This window comes from Cupressus sempervirens, chromosome 6, assembly GCF_028749045.1.
Source record: "Cupressus sempervirens isolate cs-2001-9-10 chromosome 6, ASM2874904v1, whole genome shotgun sequence".
NCBI classification, from domain to species: Eukaryota; Viridiplantae; Streptophyta; class Pinopsida; order Cupressales; family Cupressaceae; genus Cupressus; species Cupressus sempervirens.
Genome location: NC_143123.1, coordinates 260,466,286 through 260,490,085, shown reverse-complemented (window position 1 = coordinate 260,490,085; position 23,800 = coordinate 260,466,286). Strand labels below are relative to the sequence as shown.

General features: G+C 36.3%; 1 protein-coding gene across 2 annotated transcripts in view; it reads left to right on the top strand.

Moving 5' to 3' along the window:
• The window catches only part of LOC149552234 (ATP-dependent protease La (LON) domain protein), a 63,141-nt gene extending 39,596 nt beyond the window's left edge, over positions 1-23,545 (top strand). For both annotated transcript variants that reach the window (XM_089787755.1, XM_089787756.1), the window contains exons 9-10: positions 22,911-23,074; positions 23,154-23,545. In XM_089787755.1, coding sequence (XP_089643881.1) covers positions 22,911-23,074; positions 23,154-23,289 — 300 coding nt within the window. In that variant the 3' untranslated portion in view covers positions 23,290-23,545. The remainder of the gene's footprint in view (positions 1-22,910; positions 23,075-23,153) is intronic.
• The last annotated feature ends 255 nt before the right edge of the window (positions 23,546-23,800 follow it).

Genomic DNA, 23,800 nt, shown 5'->3' with positions numbered 1-23,800 from the left:
AGCTCAATTGGGTTGTTAGTCATAAGATTTTTCTAGGTGCCTCAATTTTTGAGCCAACGGATCCAAAAATTGGTAACTTCTTCTTGTAGGGTTTGTCAAGTGCTCCTCTGGGTACCCCTTCAATTTTTTTGGGTCTTCCATTTTTGTGCCTTGAAGTACGTGCCTTAACATATTTTTATGCTTTTTCATTGAAAGACGTGCTAAGGCATCTTTGACTAATATTTTGCTTGAGAGCAATACAAAATGCAATGGTCGGAATTATGGGACTTGGAAGTAGCAAATAATTGCAATTTTTAAATATCAGAATACTGATAAGATTGTTCTACATGTTACACAACATCAGATTGCCCCTGTTATTGATCAGGATACAAGGGATCTAAATAATTGGGAGGCAATGATGCTTCTCAAATTATCCGTAGTTGATGATCAACTCTCTTAGATTCCATCTGGGAAGACAGCTGTTGAGATATGGGCGCATCTCAAGAATCTTCATGAGACTTTTGACAAAAGCATAGCTTCTTTTTGAAGAACACTCTATTTTCTATTATCATGGATGAATGAACATTGCTCCAAGCTCACCTGAATAGGATTTAAGAAATTCGTGATTAGTTGCTTGCCATTGGTCAAAAGATGGAGGAAGAGGACACTGTGGTTATCACTCCTAATATCACGTCTTCTGGTGTTGATCTAAAGTTCACAGATCTTTGCCCACTTCTACTTCAACAAGATCGATGGAAACAACAGTTTGATAGCAGTTCCAACTCCACCTCCATAGAGAAAGCGTTTGCTGTTAAATCCTTTCAAAAGGATAAAGGCAATTTTCAACAGAATTCCTTTGCTCTTGCTTCAGAAGGCTCTCAGAAGACGAACATTCAATGCAACTATTGCCACAAGTTTGGTCACATGAAGGTTGAGTGTCGAAAACACTTAGCTTCCCAATATAAGCAATCAGGTTCGCAACCCGAAGTGAATAGTGCAAAGCACACTGAGCAAACAAAATCTTCCTTTTACGCCTTCATAGCTAAAAGACCTGTAGATCATGTGAAGTTGTTTGCCTTCACTGACTACCGGCCTTATTTAGATTATGTTATTTTTGGTGGTAGAGAAGAGTACACTGTTGTCAGCAAAGGCTATATATAGATTCAGTTTGCTCGGAGGAATCTGATTTTCCTCGATGTATACTACATTCCAAGGATGGAGCTAAATCTACTCTCAGCGAGTCAGTTTCTGCGACATTCTCCACAGTTGGATGTCACCTTTAGTTCACAGCAGTGTACCATCACTGATAGGTTGACTCAGTCTATTGTTAAAGTGGGTCTTGAGGATAATGGTCTTTTTTGACTTACTGATTCTGGTGATTCTTAGGACTTAGCTATGGCTGCTCGACAGTCTTCTGTTAGCACACTTTGGCATCATCAGCGGTATGGGCATTTAAATGTGCATTCTCTCTCTTAGCTTGCTTGAGAAGAGCTTGTCCTCGATATGCCAGAGATTTAGACTCAACAACTTGGAGTTTGTGATGCATGCTAGGTTGGGAAGCAACATCGTACACCTTTGACCAGTGGTGATTCAAGACGAGTTTATTGGGTACTTTAGCTTGTTCATGCCGATATCTGCGGCCCTATGACCACTCTTTCTGTTCTTGGGCCTAGGTATTTTCTATTGTTTGTTGATGATTTCAGTAGAAAAATATGGGTATATTTTCTTTACAAGAAATTAGATGCATTTCTTGCATTTTAGAAGTTTAAACCTTTAGTTGAAAAAGAATTTGGGGAAATCTATTATTACTCTTAGACTAAGTTACCAGATTCGTCCCTTTCTAGGCGAATTCGACATTCGATTCGTAGTAAAGTTGAAGTCGATCTTGATTCTGTTCACATTCGCTGTTTGTCTGATGAATTCACTTCAGATTCTTCATATCGCACCCTGAACGAATGTTGGAGGATGTACAACGAATTTAGAAGTCTTTGGAAGAGCCCGAGCGAAATGACACTGAATTTGGACAAACGAAAAAATGCTTTGACTTCTTAATTTTAAAAAAAGGCATTTTCTATTTTGACGACAACCCTAAAACGACGGCCAACCCCAAAACGACAGCCGCACTTCCTCATTTGACTACATTTTCTCATATTGGCACCTGTATTCGCACTGCCTCATACGCATAATATTGTTTGTGTTTACAGTTGTTTATGTTTGCAGGAGCTTTGCGGTTATAGTTGTTTGTGTTTGTCTTGGAGCTTTGCGTTTACATTTTGCAGTTATTTGTGTTCACTTATTCGCCTTCATTCTAGAGTCAGAGGCACCGATTATTCTTGAATCTTGAGTGACGTCTTGAGGTTGAGGAAGCAGTTTGAGTGTGATAGGAGGCACCAATTACTCTTGAGCTTGTGATAGGTTTCTTCTACAACTCTAGAGATAAAAAAAGGTAAGAAAAATTGCATTCAACTTATTAAAACATCAGAGTTTGATAGTCTTGATGCCACTCTTAGATTCAGAATTCTAATATTAATTACTAATTTCTTTAATCTTATAGCTTGATAGCAATATAATTTCTTTAATCAAACTAAGATCAAACTGGTAATCAAATTTGAGATCATTCTGAACTTACTGATAAATGCCAAGTATCTATTATAGAATATTACAGTTTGATTGTTTCTGTACATATTTAGCTTTATTCATTTTTAATTTTATGTTTTATTTGTGTTGTATTTTTTTGTAGATTCTATCATGGCTGCAAGTGCATCTGTTGTCAACAACCCCAACTTCAAAATCGACAGATGTTCCCCACTTTGGAGACGTGCAAATGATTTGATAGATGCTAGGTGGAGGAGGTTATGCGTGGATTTGTAGCTACTGCAAAGAGGAATTTAATAGTCTTATAGTAGAGTAAAAGCACATTTGTGCTTTATTCCTCAAAAAGGCATCAAATTTTGTACCAGGAAGTCAAGAGTAAATGGAGTGCTACTTAAAACTTTCCTTCCAAATCACATTGTAAACAAATATATTCAAGAACATAAGCAAGTAGAGGAAGCTGCTAGGAGGGCAAATTCTTCACATCCATTGGAAAGCGGTAGGCCTATAAAGAAAAGAAAAACATCATCTATGTCTTCAACTACCGCTCCTAGTGAACCACTTGTAGAAGGCCATCCATTCTTGCGTCCTCCTCAAAAACAGATTGCAAGTAAAAGAATAGCGGGACCCTTGGAATCATTATTCCAAAATGAAGCTAGAGACATTGTTGATCAAGCCATAGCCAGATGCGTTTATGCATATGGATTATCATTTAATGTTGTTCGCTCACTGTATTGGAAATACATGGTGAGGGCAATTAATGTGGCTCCAAATGGGTTCAAGGGCCCTGGGTATGAGAAGGTATGCACCACTTTATTGGATGATGAGGTGGCCTGTGTAGAGAATGCCACGTTGCCCATCAAGGATGCATGGGTCGAAACAAGTGTGACAATAGTATTAGATGGATGGTGCAATGTTTCTAAAAGCAGTGGATTGTGAAGGGTACGTAAAGGATGGTCCTTTCATTGCAAACATTCTCATCCAAGCTATTGAGCAAGTTGGCCCTCAGAATGTTGTTCAAGTAATAACTAACAATGCGAAGAATTGTAAGGTTGCTGGCTTATTGGTAGAGGAGCAGTATGAACACATTTTTTGGACACCTTGCGCGGTGCACTCACTCAACGTAATGCTCAAAAAAATTGGCGCTAAGGTTGAGTGGATAAAAACAATGTATGAAGAGGCACAAGAGATCCAAATGTTTGTCATGAACCACCATATGACACAAGCCATATTCAGACAATTCTTGAAATTGGAGCTCGTGAAAGTAAGTTGAATTGTTTAAAATTTAAACATGTTTTAGAAATCTAGCCACTTTAGTAAACTTTCTATGTTTTCAAATTTTTAATCTATTACTGTTTTGATTTTAAAATAGGTTGCTGAGACCTGCTTTGCCTCCAACACCATTGTTTTGAGGCGCCTTATCAAGGTTAAAAACATTGACTAGAATGGTAACTAGTGCTAATTGGACCGTATGGAGGCAATCTAATAGTGATAAAGCAACTGCCATAAGGGGATTGATACTAAATGAATCTTGGTGGAATCATGCTGAGTACCTTCTGAAGATCACCGAGCCTATATTGAGCATGATCCGATACACTGACATGGCTTGGGTGAGGTATATGAAGGCATTGACTCCATGATTGAGGACATTAGAAATATCATAAATGAGAAAGAGCAAGATCCTAATGAAAAGTTCTTCAATGAGCTACAGTTAATCATGATAGAGAGATGGAACAAAATGACTACCCCTTTGTATCTACTTGCCTTTGTATTGAGCCCTAGGTTCTATAGCCAATCGGTGCTCAAGGGGAGTACCACTAGAGTTCCCCCATAGAGAGATCCCGATGTTGCTCAAGGGTACAAGGCAGCCCTACGAAGACTCTTTCTTGAGCACCTATGACCTGCAGTGAGGTCTGAATTTATGAGTTTTGTGAGCACCAATGATTGTGGTATTGAGGCTCTTGAAGACAAGAACAATGCTAATGCTCATAAATGGTGGTACTTCCATGGTAAAAAATACCAACACTTGCAGCCCATTGCCACCAAAATTTTATTACAAGTTAGTTTTTTAATCTTAACATTCTAATTACTAGTTTCTTGTTGGTAAATATTCAAAACTCTAATTTCTAGTTTATTGTTGGTAAATTTGCAAATCTTGATAGGTTGCTAGTTCATCATCATCTGAGAGGAATTGGAGCACATACTTCTTCATCCACTCGATAAAATGCAACCGACTAAACTCCAAGAAAGCAGATAACTTGGTGTTTGTGCATTCAAACTTGAGGCTCACAACTCACAAAGAGAATACATACAAAAATGGGGAGGCAAAACAATGGGATGTCGAACCAGAGGCCGCTGAGTTGGAAGTCCACTTTGATGCACTTGCGATTGAAGATGGTGATTTTGAGATACATAGTATTGATGGAGCCTATCTTGAGGCTACGACTAAGACTATGGTTGAGACTGCTGACGCTAGTGGCACTAATTGTGCTTCTAATCAGCAACTGCCTAATGATGATGAATTCTTTGATGATTTTTGATGATGCATTGATATTTATCATTTGATCAAATATGAGTCTATGAGTGATTATTGATTACTGATTCAGTGATTAGAAATGTTGACATTGTTGTTTTAAAGAGTAAAGTTTTGAACTGAAACATTCATATGGTATTATGGTGGTATATTTTGACATTTTGTTATGCCAATCGAACAAATCATTAATATATGTGGTGGTTGAATTTGCTAAATTGCTTTAGATTAGCATAGTGGTGTATGAACTGGTATGTTGCAGCATATTTTTACATATATATATTTTATTTTTTAAAAAGAAAATTCTTGTACGGACGAACCCAAAATGAACCCGAACCCAGTCCAAAATTTTTTTGATCGAATTTTGAACCCGAATGTCGAACCCGTATCCGTACTAGAATCCGAATCAGCAACTTAGCTCTTAGATCAGACAATGGGGGGAATTTTGTTCTAATGCATTCTCTAGCTTCTTGGATACTCATGGCATCAAACGCCAGTTAACCACACCCCATACACCACAACAAAAGCCAATTAAACACCCTCCGCACACCACAATAGAACAATATAGTTGAACGTCGGAACAGAACAATCATCGAGATGGTTTGATCCATGCTCGAACATAGACATGATCCAAAGAAGTTCTAGGCAGAAGTAGTTAACACTATAGTTTATCTTTTGAACTGGCCACCCATAGTGGCAGTCAAAGGTAAGATTCCAGAAGAGGCCTAGCCAGGTTGCAAGCCGAAAATCAGTGACCCAAAGGTTTTTGGCTCTCTTGCTTTTGTTTGGATCCTTGATGCATCTTGCACCAAGTTAGATGCGAAGAGTCGGAAGCTTATGCTTGTTGGATATAGTAGTCTTCACAAAGCTTGCCGCTTGATTGACATTGAGACATCTCGTATCCTGTACATTTGTGATGTAGTCTTTGATGAGTAGTGAGGAACATTCATGCCTCTTTCTCCTGTTCCTGATCCAATAGACCAACCTAGGAAGGCTCATGATTTGGGAGTTCAACTTCCATTAAGTTCACTTGATGGGAGGCCTCCAATAGCTCCTGCAACTCTAGTTATACTAGTGATCCCTATACAGACACCTCCAACTTCTCTTGCAGGATCACCCATTTTTGTAGATGCTTCACCTGAGTTTGATCCCAATTCTTCTGATGAGGAACCTGATCATAGAGCATCTCTTGATACTAATGTTGGTCATTATCCTCTGCGGCCTAAGTGGTGGGCTATGACACTTGTTGATCTTCGTGATGATGAGATCATTGTTGGGAGAACTGCTAAGAAAAAGAGCAAAGCTATAGAGTCTATTAACTTTTCTCTCATGGCCAACATTCATAGTGTGTTTGAACCTCAAACATACTCTGAGGTTAAAGGATTCCAGAGTGGGAACATGCGATGACATCTGAACACCAATGCCTGCTGAAGAAGAACACCTAGGTCCATTCTGATCTTCCACTAGGGAAGAAACCCATTGGTTGCAAATGGGTTTACAAAATCAAATACAAATATGATGGTACTTTGGATAAGTACAAAGCTTATCTAGTTGTAAAGGGCTTTTTCTCACCATTAGGACATTGATTAATGAGGAGACCTTTGCTCCTATTACAAAGATGAACAAAATCAGATTAGTCCTAGCCATGGCAGCACAGTTTGGTTGGGACGTCCATCAGATGGACGTCAAGAGTGCTTTACTAAATGGTCTACATGACACAGCTTCTTGGTTTCAAGGTTGTCGGTAAAGAACACTAGGTTCTCAGATTAGTGAGAGATCTCTATGGCTTGAAGCAGGCCCCTCGGGCGTGGTAAATGAAAATTGATAAGTACCCCAGTGATCAAGACTTCCAGAGGAGTTCTTCAAACTCAAATTTGTACAACAAGACTACTGACAGTGACATCATCCTTCTGGTTATTTATGTGGATGATTTGATCATATCACTAGTAGTTTGACATCTTTGATTCAATGAATCAAATAGAATTAATTTCAGTCTTTTGATGTGACTAACCTTGGGCTCATGCATTATTGCCTAGGTGTTGAGGTTTGGCAATAGTCTTTTGGTATATTTATCTCTTAGTCCAAATATGTTAAGGTTCTGCTAGACAAATTTTGTATGTAGGATTACGAGCTTGCATCTACACATATGGAGAAAGGTCTCAAGTTATCAGCAAAGTCTAATTCTCCTTTTGTTGATGATATATAGGCAACTAGTAGGCAATCTCATCTACCTATCTGCTACTAGGCCTAATATCAGTTTCACAGTCAGCTACATCTCCTGCTTTATGACAGCTCCCAAGACTGATCATTGGATGGCAACAAAGTGTATGCTTTGTTATGTGAAGGGCACTTTAGATTATGGACTTGTTTACTCTTAGAGTTCTAATCCTTCACTCAGTGGGTTCATAGATTCAGATTGGGCGGGCTTTGTTGACTTTAAAAAGTCAACTTCTAGATATATGTTTAGTTTGGGATCTAGTGCCATCACATGGACCCGTAAGAAGCAACAAACAGTTTCTCTCCTCTACATAGGTTGAATACAAAGGGACAATTTAGGTAGGTTATGAAGCTGTTTGGCTTCGTCAGATGCACAGGGATATGCAGATGTAATGCATATGCAAACGCATTAGAAAAGTGTATCTTTACTCTCATAATGTGTAATATCCCCCTCTATTGATAAAATCTTATATTAAAATAGTGTCGATGTCCCTTTTTAACTAAAAAGTTAAGATGACTAAATGATTAGGGATAAATTAATACGTATTGATTAAGTTGTAAATTAGTATAAATGATATTATATGTTTAGTGGTAAAATGGAAGCACTTTAAAAAAGATGTAGACTTCCACTTTACGGGGACACTAAGCCACTCAATAGCAATGTGAAAGGGAAAGAGGGGAATTTTAAAATATGATTCCACTTCTAACCCAAATTAGATTAGCTAGGAGCCAAAAGAGGAGGGGTACTAATACTAAATCGGGACTATATGAGGAATACAATTCAAGGAAATGTGCTCTTTGACCCTTTGATAGGACAATATGCATATAAAATTGAACAAATTTCTTAGGAAATGTAAATCTAGATGCTATATGAATACAATTAGCCCAATTAAGATGCAAAACTAGGGTAAAGATATGAAAGGAAATGAAATATAGAAGACTCACCTTGAAATGCGTAGAGGAAGATGTATTTTCGCTGAAGAACTCCCGTATCTAAATCTTTTTTGAACTTCTAACTATGGATCTCGAAATAAAAAGATGAAAGGAACAAAACCCAGAAATCTCCCTGGAATCTGAGGCTGAAGGACTCGGTCAACTTGGAAGGATGTCCTACAACTAGGTTGACGTAGTCCACGACTTCGAAACTGATAACTCTAGAAAGCTTGTGCTCTGTAGGTTCTAGATCTGTAATCCTTTTAGCTCCCAACTTGCAAACTAACACAGAAATGAAAGGTTTGGGATAGGGTTTGATGAGGGCTTGCCTTGGTCAAGACCTAGGTTAAGGAATTAACTGTAAATGAGAAATGTAAATGTAAATGACTGTAAAGAACAAGATAAATATTAGGATTCACCTTAACCATGTGAATGTAATGTAGTTGTATTGTAGATCTTGAATTAGGAATATAGGGTATCTCCACTCTTTGCAACGGATCTACCATAATTCCATCATGGTGCCATGGATATGAATATGCATCAATGAAGAGGATGAATGCTTCAATCTGGATCTCCTCCCTTGATGGTCAACAATACGCTAGATCTTACAAAAGATTCTTTAATGCTAGATAGAAATCTCTTTGCTTGAATGCTTGGACTTCTTGAATGCAAAAGGCAAAAATCTTCACTAGAGAGCAAGAGCTTGAGTGCATGAGATGCTTGAATGAATGAGATATGAAAATGAAGACTCCAAGTCTTCTTATATATGAGTTTTTGGGTGGGAAAACCATACAGGCCGACTGGATAATGGTCATAAGGTAATTAAACTCTCGAGGACTTTTGGGCCTCGAGATCTGGAACTATTGGGGACTAGGTCGACCTAGTCTAGGAGGACAGGTCCTGGGTGCCACAAAGACCTAGGGTAGATGCCAAAAGGGTAGCATGGAAAGATGGAAGAGGGAAGAGGAAAAGAGGAATGAGCATATGCATTGAGTAAGCCCCCACCATTCGGGCAAGAAAAAAAGAACAATCCTAAACATTATAGTATGTATACCTTATCAACATCGAAGAAAATATATATTAAAAAGACAAGTCTAAGAAGGGATACTTTTGGAACATGTAAAGTGGGGAACCCATGTTTAAAGTGACACACCCTTATAGGTCAAAGGAGGAGAATTCATATTTAAAGGAAGTATGTTCATTTTATGTAAGGAGAGAAAATCTATTTAAAGGAGCATAGTGGGAGATTTAAAGATTAGAATATATATGTGGGAAAAGTGTTTTATTTAAAGAAAAGAAAGACTATACTTGGAAGATAGTTTATACTTGGAGAGAAAAGTGTATGCATATTAAAAAAGACAAAGAAAACAAATTAATGGAGAATAAAACAAAGGTATCTTAATTGGAAACTTAAAACATATAAGGTAAATAATATTTATTATTTCAAAATTAATGGCATTAAGGTTAACATAAAAAGATGAAGATACACAACTTTATATAAGTAGACTTGTCAATATAATTAATTATGCACTTAAATATTGGGTACTAAACTAATTTAATAATTTGAAAAATATGTATTGTTTGTGAAATAATTGAGAAATATAATTTAAGACTATTTAAGGAAGGTGTGATTCTCTATTAAATTTTAATGTTGTGAATATGGAAATATAATTCAACTCTTATAGATAATATAAGAAAAATCATTTAAGAGATATGCCTTGTTATATTACTACATATAATTTGCAAGTATGATTATTCTAATGTTAGTATTGTTTGATTTCTCATAAAAGCGTATGATATTACCAAGGAGGAGCTTGTATAAATCCAATCTCTGGATTGTATTCCAATAGAGGGTAGGGGTCATCATTTCGTAAATCTTCGTGAAATGGAATTGGACCTGTAAACTTTGAGGGTGTCTTGAGATGGTATCTAGGCAACTTGGATAACATTTATACCCTTGAATCTATGGATCAAATAGTAAATATGTTGGAAGGATATATACTTCCTACTTATAAATATAAATTATTGAGAATCTTATAAAACTACTTGACCTAATTGTGAAATTTTATGTCTTACCCTTGTTGGTTCCCAAAACCGTAGATTGGAATCCTATGAGTCTTGCCAACTCAATGCTGGGATATCGAACTAGTTATGGCCAACTTAACAGGATTGATCGATGCGATCCAAATCCCTTGCACTTCTGGCTCTGCAAAACCAAGGCGGGTGTACCTAATCTTGGACAACAACCTTAAATCCAAGATGCTTAAAGTAGATTGGTTAGAACACAAATACAACAAAAGTATTCCAAATGGCAAGAATTATGGAAAACCTCAAACTTGCAATTTATGAATTAATAATAATAAATGAAAATATAAATGTTTTTTAAATAAGTACAAATTAATGCAACAAATGAATATATTAATTCTTCAGAGGGAAAGATATGAAATAATTGCTAGCATATGGATTATGAATCAAGAGTAAAATAAAGTCCAGTGCTTAATTAAATGGGCAAACAAAGTCAATATTATAAGTTGAAACGTACAACTTTATAAAGTTCAGTGTACTTAAACTATAAACAAATTAATAATTCAGACGCGACAAATCAATTATATGAATGCAATTTTAAACTAGTCTAGGATGCACTTTAACTCTTGTGATATGGAGACAAACTAGACATAAATACGAAAATAATTAAATATTTCACAATATTTATGTTTTATCAAGATTAAAATGCAATAATGACCCTGTCCACTCGTCCGAACATTAAAACATTTATAGAATTAAAAATAATAATTATAAAGGATAACTTAATAATATTTCAACTCCAAAATTTAAAAATAAATAATTATGCCGGAAATAAAATCACAATAAAGACACTCCTTCCAGAGATCTATCTACTAGAATCTATCTAGACTGCATAAAATTCACCCAATAATTCAAATCCACGAGCTTTGTTCAATCACTCATTCCTTTACCAATGAAGGAATATAATGTATCAAATTGTGCATAGGATATGTAATTTAAAAAAAAAGTAAATATGAATTTGAATTGTCCATTGTGTGTCACACTTCTATTATTTATATAGGTAAAAAGGATGCAAATGAAAAGGCACCACTTTTCACAATACCTAATCGCAATTTATAACTATGCGATTATATCAAAGAAAGAATTTGATTAAGATGAAGATTGAACTCCAAATATATAACCGATAAAGATTTGACGGCAACCATGATATCCATTTTGGGTTCCTTTATATTGATTGCTTCAATCCATCGCAAGGCTCAGCCCACACAAATAAACCTCCAGTTATGATCGATATGGTGTGAGGAAATTGTGCATTCGATATCCACACAGGTTCATCCCTAAAATCAGTCGCAGGCCCAACGCTCCTCCTCTACAGGTTAATGGACTCTCAAGCAAACTTTAATTCATTTGTCCACATGCTACCAATAACTGCAACGAATTTTGACAACAAAGTGCATGATTCTGAGTTTGCCGCTGTTGATATCTGATGTTTTGGTTCAAAACTTCTTGCTCCCATGGTGATTCTTCATCCTGCAGCAACACATAACAACATTAGATATCAATGATTTTTGAAAAAAAAACAAAAGTCCTTGGCTTTGATCACTCTCTTTGGACGTGGATGAAAATAAAGCTCTGCTTGGAATCTCTCTGAATAATAATCGCTTTGCTGTAGCAGTGTTTGTATGGATAGGAAGAAATATGACAGTGCATCCTCCAGTCTCAATTTAATTATCACAAAATTACAATACCAATTCTTAATTTGATTCCATATACCATAGAGAGTATTTATTGACGGGTCTCCAATGATTGCTTGTGTTTCTCATTACATATACCTGATGCTTTTAATCTTTTCAAAATGCTTGATATTACTGAAGTATTTATATCCCCTTTCTAATATCATTTTAATGCTGTTGCTTTTATTCCATCAACTGATGCATAATTGATCAAAGGCTTTTCATTCTGATGTTTGCATATCTTTTAGTTTTCAAAACTCCTTATCAATGCTTCAAGAAGGGGCTTTATTGAGGATACATAGACCACTGTATACAGCTGCATCTGCTAGCACTAATGGCAAATGCTTCAACACAAAATATTTCACTTGGCACAATTGACTGATACAGCCAGCCCCTTGGCAAATGCTGCCCAATCGACATCTGATATTTCTGTGACAAATGGCATTTGAAGGAAGTATATTTCCATATAATATCCATTTATATTCTGCTAACACCATAGTTTGCAGACTCGGACTCAAAGAGTACTCAGCAAGCCCAAAATTTTCAACTCGGAAAAAACTCGGCATATACTCGACAAAAACTCGACGACTCAAAGTATTAAAATTTAAAATCTCTTAAATAAACATACATGTTTTTGTAGAATACAATTACAAATTGTATTAAATTAGTAATTGACATTTCAATAGAGAAAATGTGTAGTTTTATAACACTAAAATGATGTGAAAAATGCATTTAATCCAATGTTTTCCCTGCATCAATATTTTGACTTACATTTTTTTACATCTATAAATACGCGAGAGTTAAACTTGAGAGTACTCTCCTAGCAAAAAAACTTAAGAGTACTTGGAAACTCTGAGAGTACTTGGAGAGTTTGCAAACTATGGCTAACACCATCTACAGAATCTGCAACTTAGAACCTAGGAAGGCTTCAAGCATAATTAATGATGTTCTTTTGTGGACCTCCAACTCTCTGTAAAATTCACAACTACCAAAATACTAAGCCATATGAGAAAATCAATAAAACATAGTAACTCTTTATACAAGATTAGAATGAATAACTTTTTATGACACATGATTATGCTGTAGTAGTGCTTCAATTCATCATTGATGGACATGTATATTGCTCCATGATTAAGCCCAGGTATGTTAAGTAGACATTCACTGTAAGGATATATGAAATCAGTAACATTTTGTCATTAAACTATCTCTGTCCAGCGAGCCCTGCATATAAACATAAATATCCGAACCCCTTCTTTCTCCAGATTCATATTTGTTCATTCTTCAAGATCAAAAAATGGAGACTATAATTTTGGGCTCCATCAACCCTAACAGGGGACACTCTGCATTTTTCTTGGGCAGCGATTTCCAGCCCTTTTAGTTATCCATTCCATGTGCAAACAAGAATCAAAAACACATTTTAAAGCATTTTTGACTTGTGTTTTTCCTATCCAAGCTTGGTTGGCAATTTTGGGAGCATTTACATGCTTAAGGATGCATGCATTTTGGTCAAAAAGCTTGTCTAGGGCTTTCTCTTGCTAAAAAATGGCCCATTGTGGAGCGATTATGCTCTCCATAGCTGTTTTGGATCATCAAGGGCATCTACAATCAAAAACGTTTTTTCAGCTTGTTATTCATCCTTTGCAAGCTATGTTTTAATCCTCTAGATGCCGTTTTTGGCTGCCTTTGCATATTGACATCTCTTCAAGCATTTCCAGGTTTGAATGATTCAAAATGGTTGCTATATTTGTGCATTTTGTTCCTCTATCATGGAACACTTGTCAAGCAACTCATCTTGACTCAAATATGCATTGATTTCAAGAGGATCGAGACAAGATTTGTTGTTTATATAATCTTCTACTTGCAATCTTTCTCTAAATCCAAAAATTCCTTGGATTTGATTCAGATTTTGCTCAAGGATTTCTAAAGACTTATATTGTTTTTGGTTAAGAGAGGTAAGTTTCCTTGTTCTTAGGGCTTTTATGTATATATTTTTGTTCATGTTGGTAATTACAAATCTTTCATTTCATTTTCAGATTTGCACATGTTTTGTTTATATGTCGATCCTTATGTCTTTAGTCTTAAATTTTTTAAGTTACATATGCAAGTACTTCATCTTGCTTGCATATGTAGTCAAGATTAAAAACTCTATTCTATGAAAGAAGTATACAAGAAAAGCAAGCAAATGCATCTCAAGAACTCACCTTCATGCATTTCATTTTCCTTATTTGTACTTATTCCATGACTGCCACATGACTTAAACTCCTTGTTGGTAGTTGCTTACCGGTTCACTTGTAATGGAAATTCAAACTTTCATTTATAAGTAGATGCCATACCATTCACTTTTCATACATTCCTCCATCATAAAGCTTGCTGCCCACACATGCAATACCCTTTGAAAACCCATTTTTGGTTTTTCTCACCACACAACCATTTTGATTTTTAGCCCAAGTCCATTCATCTCTTCGCTGCCCTAAAATTTTCCAGCCATACCCTTGTACACAACATTCCAAAATTTGTACTTGTGGATAAGAAACGTGAAATGGATCCATCCCATGATGTGTTTATCAACTTGTGGAATCTTGATGTAACATTTACTCACACTCATAGAGTCACCATGTCAGATTAAGCTGCATTAGTCGAAGGCAAAGAGAAAAATAAGATGAAATACCAATGTGATTAGTATCACAGCTCCATTCCTCCATCACAGGTTACTTCATACTGTGAAGAGGTTAAGGCATACCGATATCTCACACATGGACACGGAAGATCTTCTAAGGAGAGTGGATGCTGCAGTGTACAGAGGTGGACCTATGATTGATTTGTGCATAGAGGTGGACATCCAGAGTTTGGACTGTTGCCTTCCGACCATCAAGCAGATCATTGACTTCAACCTTGCAGAGATCCCTGTTGGGGTTGAAGATGCTGATGACATCCTTGATCCAAATTACACAAGGCATCATGTGGAGAGCTTGCTCTTTCTACCTCCATCATGGTCATCCAAGGAGAGTGCCTCTATCTAGGAGCGGTTTCAGTCCATCCTTGCCAATACCAACATTTGGTTAAAGATAAGAGGCCTTAAATGTTTCAAAACCAAGCCAAGAAAAGATTTTGATCCTGCTGGTCCAATTGGTTTAAGGTCAAAAATTAAATGGAAGGGTAAGGATGGTACGTCAACCTTAGCTTTAGAGCCTTGAATTTCATTCCAAAGCTTACCATCAAAGGAGGTAAGGCTGTGAGAAGGGTCCTTGAGGTAAAGAGCGTGGAACCTCAGAAGATCCAAATTGATATCAACGATGATGAGATGCCTCCAAAGCCTAAGATCTTGTGGATGCATCAGTTGCCACTACGCTTCCTAACTCAGCACCTGTTGGATGAATTATCTGATTCACTGTTGGACACAACTATGGATGTGTTCTCCACAAAACAGTCACCTCCTGTAGGCTCAGTCCTAATAACACCAGCTCTGCCTATTTCCTCAGCTGCTCCCACAATCATGTTAGAGGATCAGTACTAGACCATTGAGAGTGTGTTTGACCCATACTCTGACAATTTCATCCATGGCATTCTCTGCCCATTAGCTGCTCCCGCAATCATGTAAGAGGATCAATACCAGAGCATTGAGAGTGTGTTTGACCCATACTCAATGACAATTTCATCCATGGCGTTTTGGACACCACCTCAACGTGTTTCAAGCAGTTCATGTCTAAGTTACTTGAGCAAACTTACTCCAGTGGTCATTTAGACACAGACCCCACCAATTGTGATCACAGTTGCACAGGTTGTCTCAGTACATTGGTAACCACATCTGCAGTAGAGTCGTCCTCTTTCTCTCCACCTCCATGGCTAGGTGCAATTACAAGAAGAGGAAGAAATCCCATCTGAGGACTATGATTTCACACAAGCCATTAGAACTAAGACCCCAAAGAATGAAAAAAACAAAAATGCTTTCAAGGGTTGTGATTGGAAATGATGAAATCAAGTATAAAGAGGTAGTTGAGCTTCTTGTTGACAAACATGTATCAAACTTGGTAAACGAACACGCTTGAGTTATCAACAAGATGGGGTAGAAAACTAATAAGCTATGGGAAGAGAATGCACTACTTCTGAATACCATAGACAAAATAAAGCCCTGGTGGAACGGAAAGCAAAGGCCTTGGATGAGTGAGATGGAGCCCTAAATTTTGCAAAATTTAGGGTCTCCATTTAAGAATCCTATCTGATCCTTAATTATATGATTAATCTTATATTTTACCTTACATATCTGCCGATAGAGTGAACAATCAGCTTTATGCTGTCAGAAGCATAAATCCAAGCACAGTCAAAGAGTCATCCACTATGTATTAAGGAAGACGATGCTAGGATGAATACACCCTTTATGTGGATGTGAGGAGATAATGGAGAGGGCACTCTTCAGGTATTAAATCTCCCAGGAATGAGTGTGAATCTTTAGATGCAACAGAGATCTGATTCTTCTGTACTGGGGGTGCAATCAGATGTTTACTAGGCAATAGCTACAACAACATCATATCCTTCAGCAACAGGCTCACAATTTACAACAGCAGTTACAACAAAGCTCAGCTCCACAACAAAATTTGCAACACAAGATGCAACACTCTTTTAGTGATCAATGGCAAAGACAGAGAACACTACTTTTTCTTCATTGATGAATATGAGTAGTAAAGCGAATGCAGGAGTGAAGAGAGCGTACATGCAAGATGAAACTGCTGACTATATCAGTCTAAGTGCAGAAGAATACGATGCACAAAAGGAAATTGTTCAGATTTGTCTGCAAGCGGCAACTAATCAATTACTAAGTTCTGTATTTGACACCTGAGGATAAAATATTGAACACTGTATACATCTTGAGTACATGAAGGGCAGAGAGAATGTGTATGGTACAATATGCTCATATAAGGCACTATATCGGGATATGTTTGATAGATATAATCCACACACGATACTAATCTGTGTGACCAGAGTACATACTCAGTGTGCAAAACTTGCTAGGAGCCTCCGATCGATCACACACTCAGCCATCATACAGGCATTTAACTAGAATATTGTTATACTTGTTCTCTATCTATCGTGATGGATGCAATTTTTACGGCAGTCTGTTCAGGCAAATTATGAAGTCAAAATCTCTGATGGGGAAATCTCAGGAGCAGAATGAGGGAGTATTGAATATCCCTATTTGCAAGAAAACACGCCCATAGACTTTATCACCCTCAGAAACGGTGATTGATAGACACAGGCAGTGATGAGAGAGCCTAGGAGGCTCAGATATGTGCCCAGCATCAAAACAAACCTGCGGAAGAATATGTAATGAATACATATATCGATAATGATAGACAAATAATAGCAACACATGAATCCTCAAGGCCTTCATTCCTGCACAAAGACTCATGGTATCCGCTGGAAACCGTTGCCAAACATGGTAAATACATACATTGGTGTTGTGAGTGGAAGTGACAAAACATCCGAAGACAACATATACAAAGGATGCATATTTGTGTTAGATTCTCAGGCCAAAGGAAGTATCACTGGCGATGTTTGCAAGTTGGGAGCCAAGGCACAGGCAATTACAGCATAGGTCTTTGAATGAGAAATAATACGAAAAACACAAATATGAGCGATTAATATGAGGGAGATACGAATAGCATATTAAGATGTTTACATAAACCAAAGTCACATTCAAATTACTTAATGTTAAAATAGAAGAAGTGCGATTATTTTTTTAAAAGGATATGACTGTTATGAAACGTAACATCCCTTTGTAAAGATATATAAGATGAAAGAATTGGGGAGGAAAAGAAGATATATTTGAAAAAAAAATTCATAAGAAGAAGAAATATTTTACTTAGAAGGAGGGATAAGGAATTTTAAATATGGTTTTGTAATATAAAATTCAAAAAATTATATTTTAATGATTAATAAAAGCCATTTTCCTTTTTGATTATTTAAATGGCATGGAGAATTAATTTTTAGTTGATTGGTCCTTTATAATTATTTAAAAAAAAATTCTGTAAACAATTTAGGTTATAGAAGTGGATGAGATCATCTATGGCATTTTAAGCTTGATCACCGCAGATATTGTGAAATATTTGATTGTTTCCGAATCTATGTCTAGTCTGTCTCCTTGACCTTAGGAGTAAAAGCGCAATTTGGACTAGTTTAGAATTGTGTATATATACTTGATCTATAATGTGTTGATTATTAAATTGTTAATAGTTTATGTGCATAGAACATTATAAAGTTGTAGGTTATAATCTTCATTGTAGTTGACTCTGTTGCCTAAATAAGCTAAAGCATTGGTCTTTTTATCATTGAAGTATTGGATTTGCATTTGAAGTCAGAAAATCTATATCTTCCTTCTTACAAACCTCAAATCCATTGTCAAAAACCTTATACAAAATATTCATTTTAAACTATCACATAACTCCATATTAATCGAGTTTAAAGACCTTGCCAGTCGGAGAACTCACCAAAGCTTAAATTAACTATAGAAAAGTCTTGAACCAAGCAATCAGTGCTTGAGGTGAAGATCTACTCGCATGGGTGTAGTGGAGCCTAAATTGTAGAGAAATCAATATGATTCTCGTTCGTTGGCTAGAATTGATTGTGGAATCCTATTGGAGAAGTGGCAGGCTCTTGGATTTCCAATCTGCGGTTTTGGGAACCAACAGAGCGGAGTAGCCGCATAGAATCACAAGGTGTCCAAGTGATTCATGATGCATATAGAGTGTTGAAGAATAGAAAGAAGTTAATAGCCACATTGAATGAACTTTCTTGTCATTCAATCATCAACCAAGTCTATTGGATGGCGATCTCAAAATCTGGAGAAGCATGACAGGGGTTGACCTGGATGTCTTGTGTGAGTATGAAGTCATCTCTTCTGTAGAGATGTATTAAAAAAATTTACATTTGATGGATAACAAATAACAAGTCATTCAAGGACTCATAGCAGAGATCTAATTGGTAATAAAACAGGGTGATAATCAAGAGAGCGTAATTGGTAATATTTTCAAGAAGTGACATGCAATATATCTGCTGAAGATGGCAAGTCGGCTAATGAAGAAGATATCCTAATGCAATTTATAGAAGCTATTCCTCTACAGCTTGAGGCGGATGACTTTAATTTCTGCATGATAGACACTCACAAGCTAGAGATCTTCATGGAGTACCTTACTGATGCAAAGCATCACGAAAACCAACCAATCCCTTGCAACAACCCTCTACTAGGTATTTTACAACACCACAAATCTTTAGAACAAAGGCGATAATAGAGCAGAGAAGGGAGAAATCAGCAAAGAAGAGAGTGGAAGCACAAAAACACCGATATCAGATTTGCATGGGAGAAGGGTGAATCCATAGATGTGGAAAATATTTCGAGGTGTGGCTTGGATTTTGAATATTGCACAATTTCGGTATAGAATCTGTGACATTACCCAGACAAAGAGCTAGTAGTTTGTGGTCAAAGATGATTATGAATTTAGCACTATATTAGAATTTGTTTAATCTTTAGTCATAAACTTTATTGAACATATGTTTTCTCGGTTACTTCCCTAGAATTGCTTTTAATTTGGAATCATCCATACTTGCATCCTATGTCGCAATGTTCGAGTTTGAGTTTGTGATTGGCAACAACAAAATTTGGATGAAGTTCAACAAATGAAAAAAAAAAAAAGTTTGTGGTTAAGTTGTGTTGTTCTTCTTGCCAACAAGGTTCAAACCTTGTTGGGGTGTTATTGTTGGATTTTTAAATGCAGATGAGGTCCCCCATTTGTGGCCTAGTCGGTTTGTAGTTCCAAGTCAAATTGTTTACCCCTCGTTACAAAATATTTTTTTGCCTTAATTTGATTCAATTTTTTAAACCAAATTAAGTTTTATCCAAAACATATAAAATTTATAAATACTAAAGTCTAAACTTATATTGTATTAAATATAAATAAACTATAATAACTTAAAAATATTAATAATGAGTTTGACCTAAAAACAACTTTGTTGAATCTTGGTAGCAATATCACAATTTGGGTCGTTGTTGAACAAAATAAGTCAATAAACAAAACTCTACTACTTTTGTTGAAATCTTTGAGGAGTTGTCTACACTTGCAACCATGTAGGAATAGCTCATGAACAAGCTTAGAGCATGCAACAATCACCTGTCAGCACTCCTTGATCAATGACAACCCAAACTAGAAAGTTTAGCAATGGAGGCAAGAATTTTTTCTTTTCATTCACAAGTGCACAAATGACATATAAAACAACCTTTTTGGTCTTTTTAGTGGCCACTTTTAGGGTTGAAGGGTCGAATAGACCTAATTTGGCAAAAAAACGTTTTGCACAAGTCAATAAAAATGAGTTTTTTGTAAAATTTTCCTGAAATTCCATGAAATTCATTCCATGTTCCTACTATGAAATAAAAAAGTCCTCAAAATTTATTTAAATTTGGGCCCTCAGACAATCTATGACAAATTTTAGGATGAATTAGCATGAAATCCAGATTTGCAGCGAATTGATTCTTGAGTTCCAACTTCCAGAAATGATTGTGGTAACTTAGAGAATTAGTATAGGGGGGTTAATATGTTTATGGAGGGATCCATCGATTGAGATATTTTCAGTGTAACGTGGGTGTGTGCACTTGGGTCAAAACCTCGAAGCACCTGGTGCACGTACGTGCCTGGTGCGGATGCATCGTGCACCCGAGTACTCCCACTGGCCGAAAAAGTGCGGCCACACCTTGGTCGCACCTGTCGAGCACTTGGGTGGGATGCAAGACGTGGGTGCATCGTAGGGTGTGGCTGGCCGAATGGGCAAAAAAGTTCAAAAAAATACTTTCTTGCATTTGTTTTTTAATTTGTTTTTTATGCAAGCTAACCCTAATTGGTTTATGATACATTATTTCATTATTTTATGCAAGTTACTCACTTTGATTATTTGATATGGCTATGATACATTATTTCATTTCACTGTTTCATGCTACTCGGCTCATTGTCATCATGAGCATCATTGTGATATATGATATTCATATTTGAACAATGAATTTTGAATCTTGCATCTTGAACTAAGTTAATTTGTTAAATGGTCATTGGTAATGGTTATGAAGTTTCAAGTTTCAAGTTTGAATTTATGGTTTGTGAATCGCATTTCAATTTTCTCTATTCAACTATATTTGGTATGTTATATAATATATTGAAGTATCATTTCATAATTAGCATTTTCAGTCATATATATATATATATATATATATATATATATATATATATATATATATATATATATATATATATATATAGTATGCAACCCCCTCCCCCGCCTCTGCCCCCCTCCGCACCCCTGTTGTCCCCAAATTGAGGCCCTTTTTTTTCCCACACTTGAAACTCGTCCTGACATCCACCTGCACCGCTGTACTCTCGCGCTGGTGTAATACTGGATATTTTCTTTGATTGAGAATGCCTCATTTGGACCATTGGTGTTCCAGTGTGAAGAATTTACATGCACATAGGAAATGGATTACATTCGCTTCAAGAGAGAAATAGCAGCCAGAAGAATTTGCTCCTTCCTCTTCCTCTACATGAGTTAGCAGGGGCATGTTGTCAAATGATGGATAATCTTTGGAAGTGGTCAATTCCCATGAGTAGTAGGTCTGACGTATTGATACACTGTGAGAAGAGTTTGACGAGAGAGTTTATGACTTGGGAGGCATATGGCACAATCACAAATTCCTCTAAGGGGGCTTAGGGATCTCCCCGAGAAGAAGATTTGACAACATGGTTTAACTGAAGTAAAATACTTATGGATTACTTGATAGTTGATAACAATTGAAATAATGCTTATCCCAAGACATTTAAGTCAAGACCCTTTTCTGTTGATCTAATAGCTTACACAAGTCTAATTCACTTGTAAGAATTGAATTAATCTGTAATATATAGTTGTGGAGTGTAGGTTCTAGACCTTGTGATGGCAAAGAAACATATCAAAGCAATATGATATTCCGTTTTCTGTGATTATTATATATTATATCTGCACATTGACACTGAAACGAATGAAATTTTATTAATTTGTGTTGATTCAGTCGAATTCTCAATTCAGCTCTAATCTTATGTAATATTGTTCTATGATTTATGTGATAAATGACCTATATATAAAAAAACTAGAGTTTCCTATATTTGTTAGATTTTTGACTTTTTGGTAAACCTTTTGGAACATAGCTTGTGAGTGATCTTAGTCTTAAGGACTGAATTCTTGGTTGAGGCTGGTGGTGTGCCCAAGAGGCCTAAGATTTGATTTGTCATTGAAGCTTGGACTTTAAGTTGGTTGTTGCTCAAATTTCTCTCACGTGTGGGCTACTTCAGGGTAAATCCTTTTGTTTTCTTAATCATGCATGGTGTTTGCTATTATATATGCATTGTAAGTTAATTTACTGGCAAGATTACAACTTTTATTTCTTTCATCAAATCTGTAAGTGACTTCCCATCTAGTTTATTTATCATGTTTGGGCTCCTGTATGGCTGAATAATTTCTCATGGCAATGTAGTTGATTTCTTAATCCGAAGTTTTTGAAATATCCATCATAAAGGAAAAATCTAATTCTTTGAACTGCACTCCACTTGCCTTTGGACACAAAGTAAATCCTGGATAGCTGCTTTGATTTCATATTATTCAAACCCTTAATTCAATCTTTTGATAATCTTTTTACTGTTTGAAGTAATGTTTAGTACTTATTTTCATGTCTAGGCTAGTGAGAATCATTTCACAACTAATGTTTAGGAGACTTCAATTTTTATAGGTTTTCTCCAGTCGACAATTAATTAATAATTCAGAAATTAATTAAGAAATACTGACTGGAGTTAACTTTATTTTCTCTAGACAATACTGACTGAAGTTAACTTCATTTTTTCTAGACGGTCATAGCCAGACGCCGTAATATGCTAGTAATGTCTACTGATGGGCCTGTTGGTGCCTATGTAAATGCTTATGGCTTTGTTCATGAAATTTTGACTCTCTACAACACCAAAGGATTGGCACTAAGAGGGCGAGCCGAGACTGAGCACAGTTGGTTTCCAGGGTGAGAAATTTTGCACTTAACGTTTATTTTAATAACTTAGAGGATTGCCAAAACCTATACTAATTGATGACTTTTGCAGGTATGCATGGACTATTGCACATTGTAGCGTCTGTGATTCACACATGGGCTGGCTTTTCACTGCAGTTAGGGAAGGTTTGGAGCCAAAATCGTTTTGGGGAGTCCGGAGATCACAGCTGGCAGACAATACCCAGTGATTTCTCTTTGCAGAAAACATTGGATACTCTGTTAACACCAATAGCCTCGTCTGCTCAATACATGTTTGGACAAGATTAGTATTTTACTGTTGTATAAACCTAAACATGCGCTGGAGCAGTGATATTCAATTTGCAATGTCAGCACAGGGAAGATGCTTGGATTGCTGTCATCTTTCCTTGCAATGTGCAAACTTAAATTTCTAAAACCAATGTTAAACTGTCTATTTTATTGTAAAGTGAATTTTGCATTTAGAAAGTTTATCTTGTAAGCTTGTAATGTTTCCTTGTTATGCATTCAGTAGTTTAAACTCTTAAAGTATGCAATGTTTACAAAGATGTCTGTTTTGAATTGTATCCACTGTGCAAATGTTTCCAAACAAGTCTATTGTGACGAAAGCGAATTAAGGGCTCTGGATCAATCCAGGAAAATTGTAGATGTAACATGATAATAGAAGTTTGGTTCAATTTGAGCTATTAGATAGCCAAATGGATAACGCAGTCCTTGGTTTAA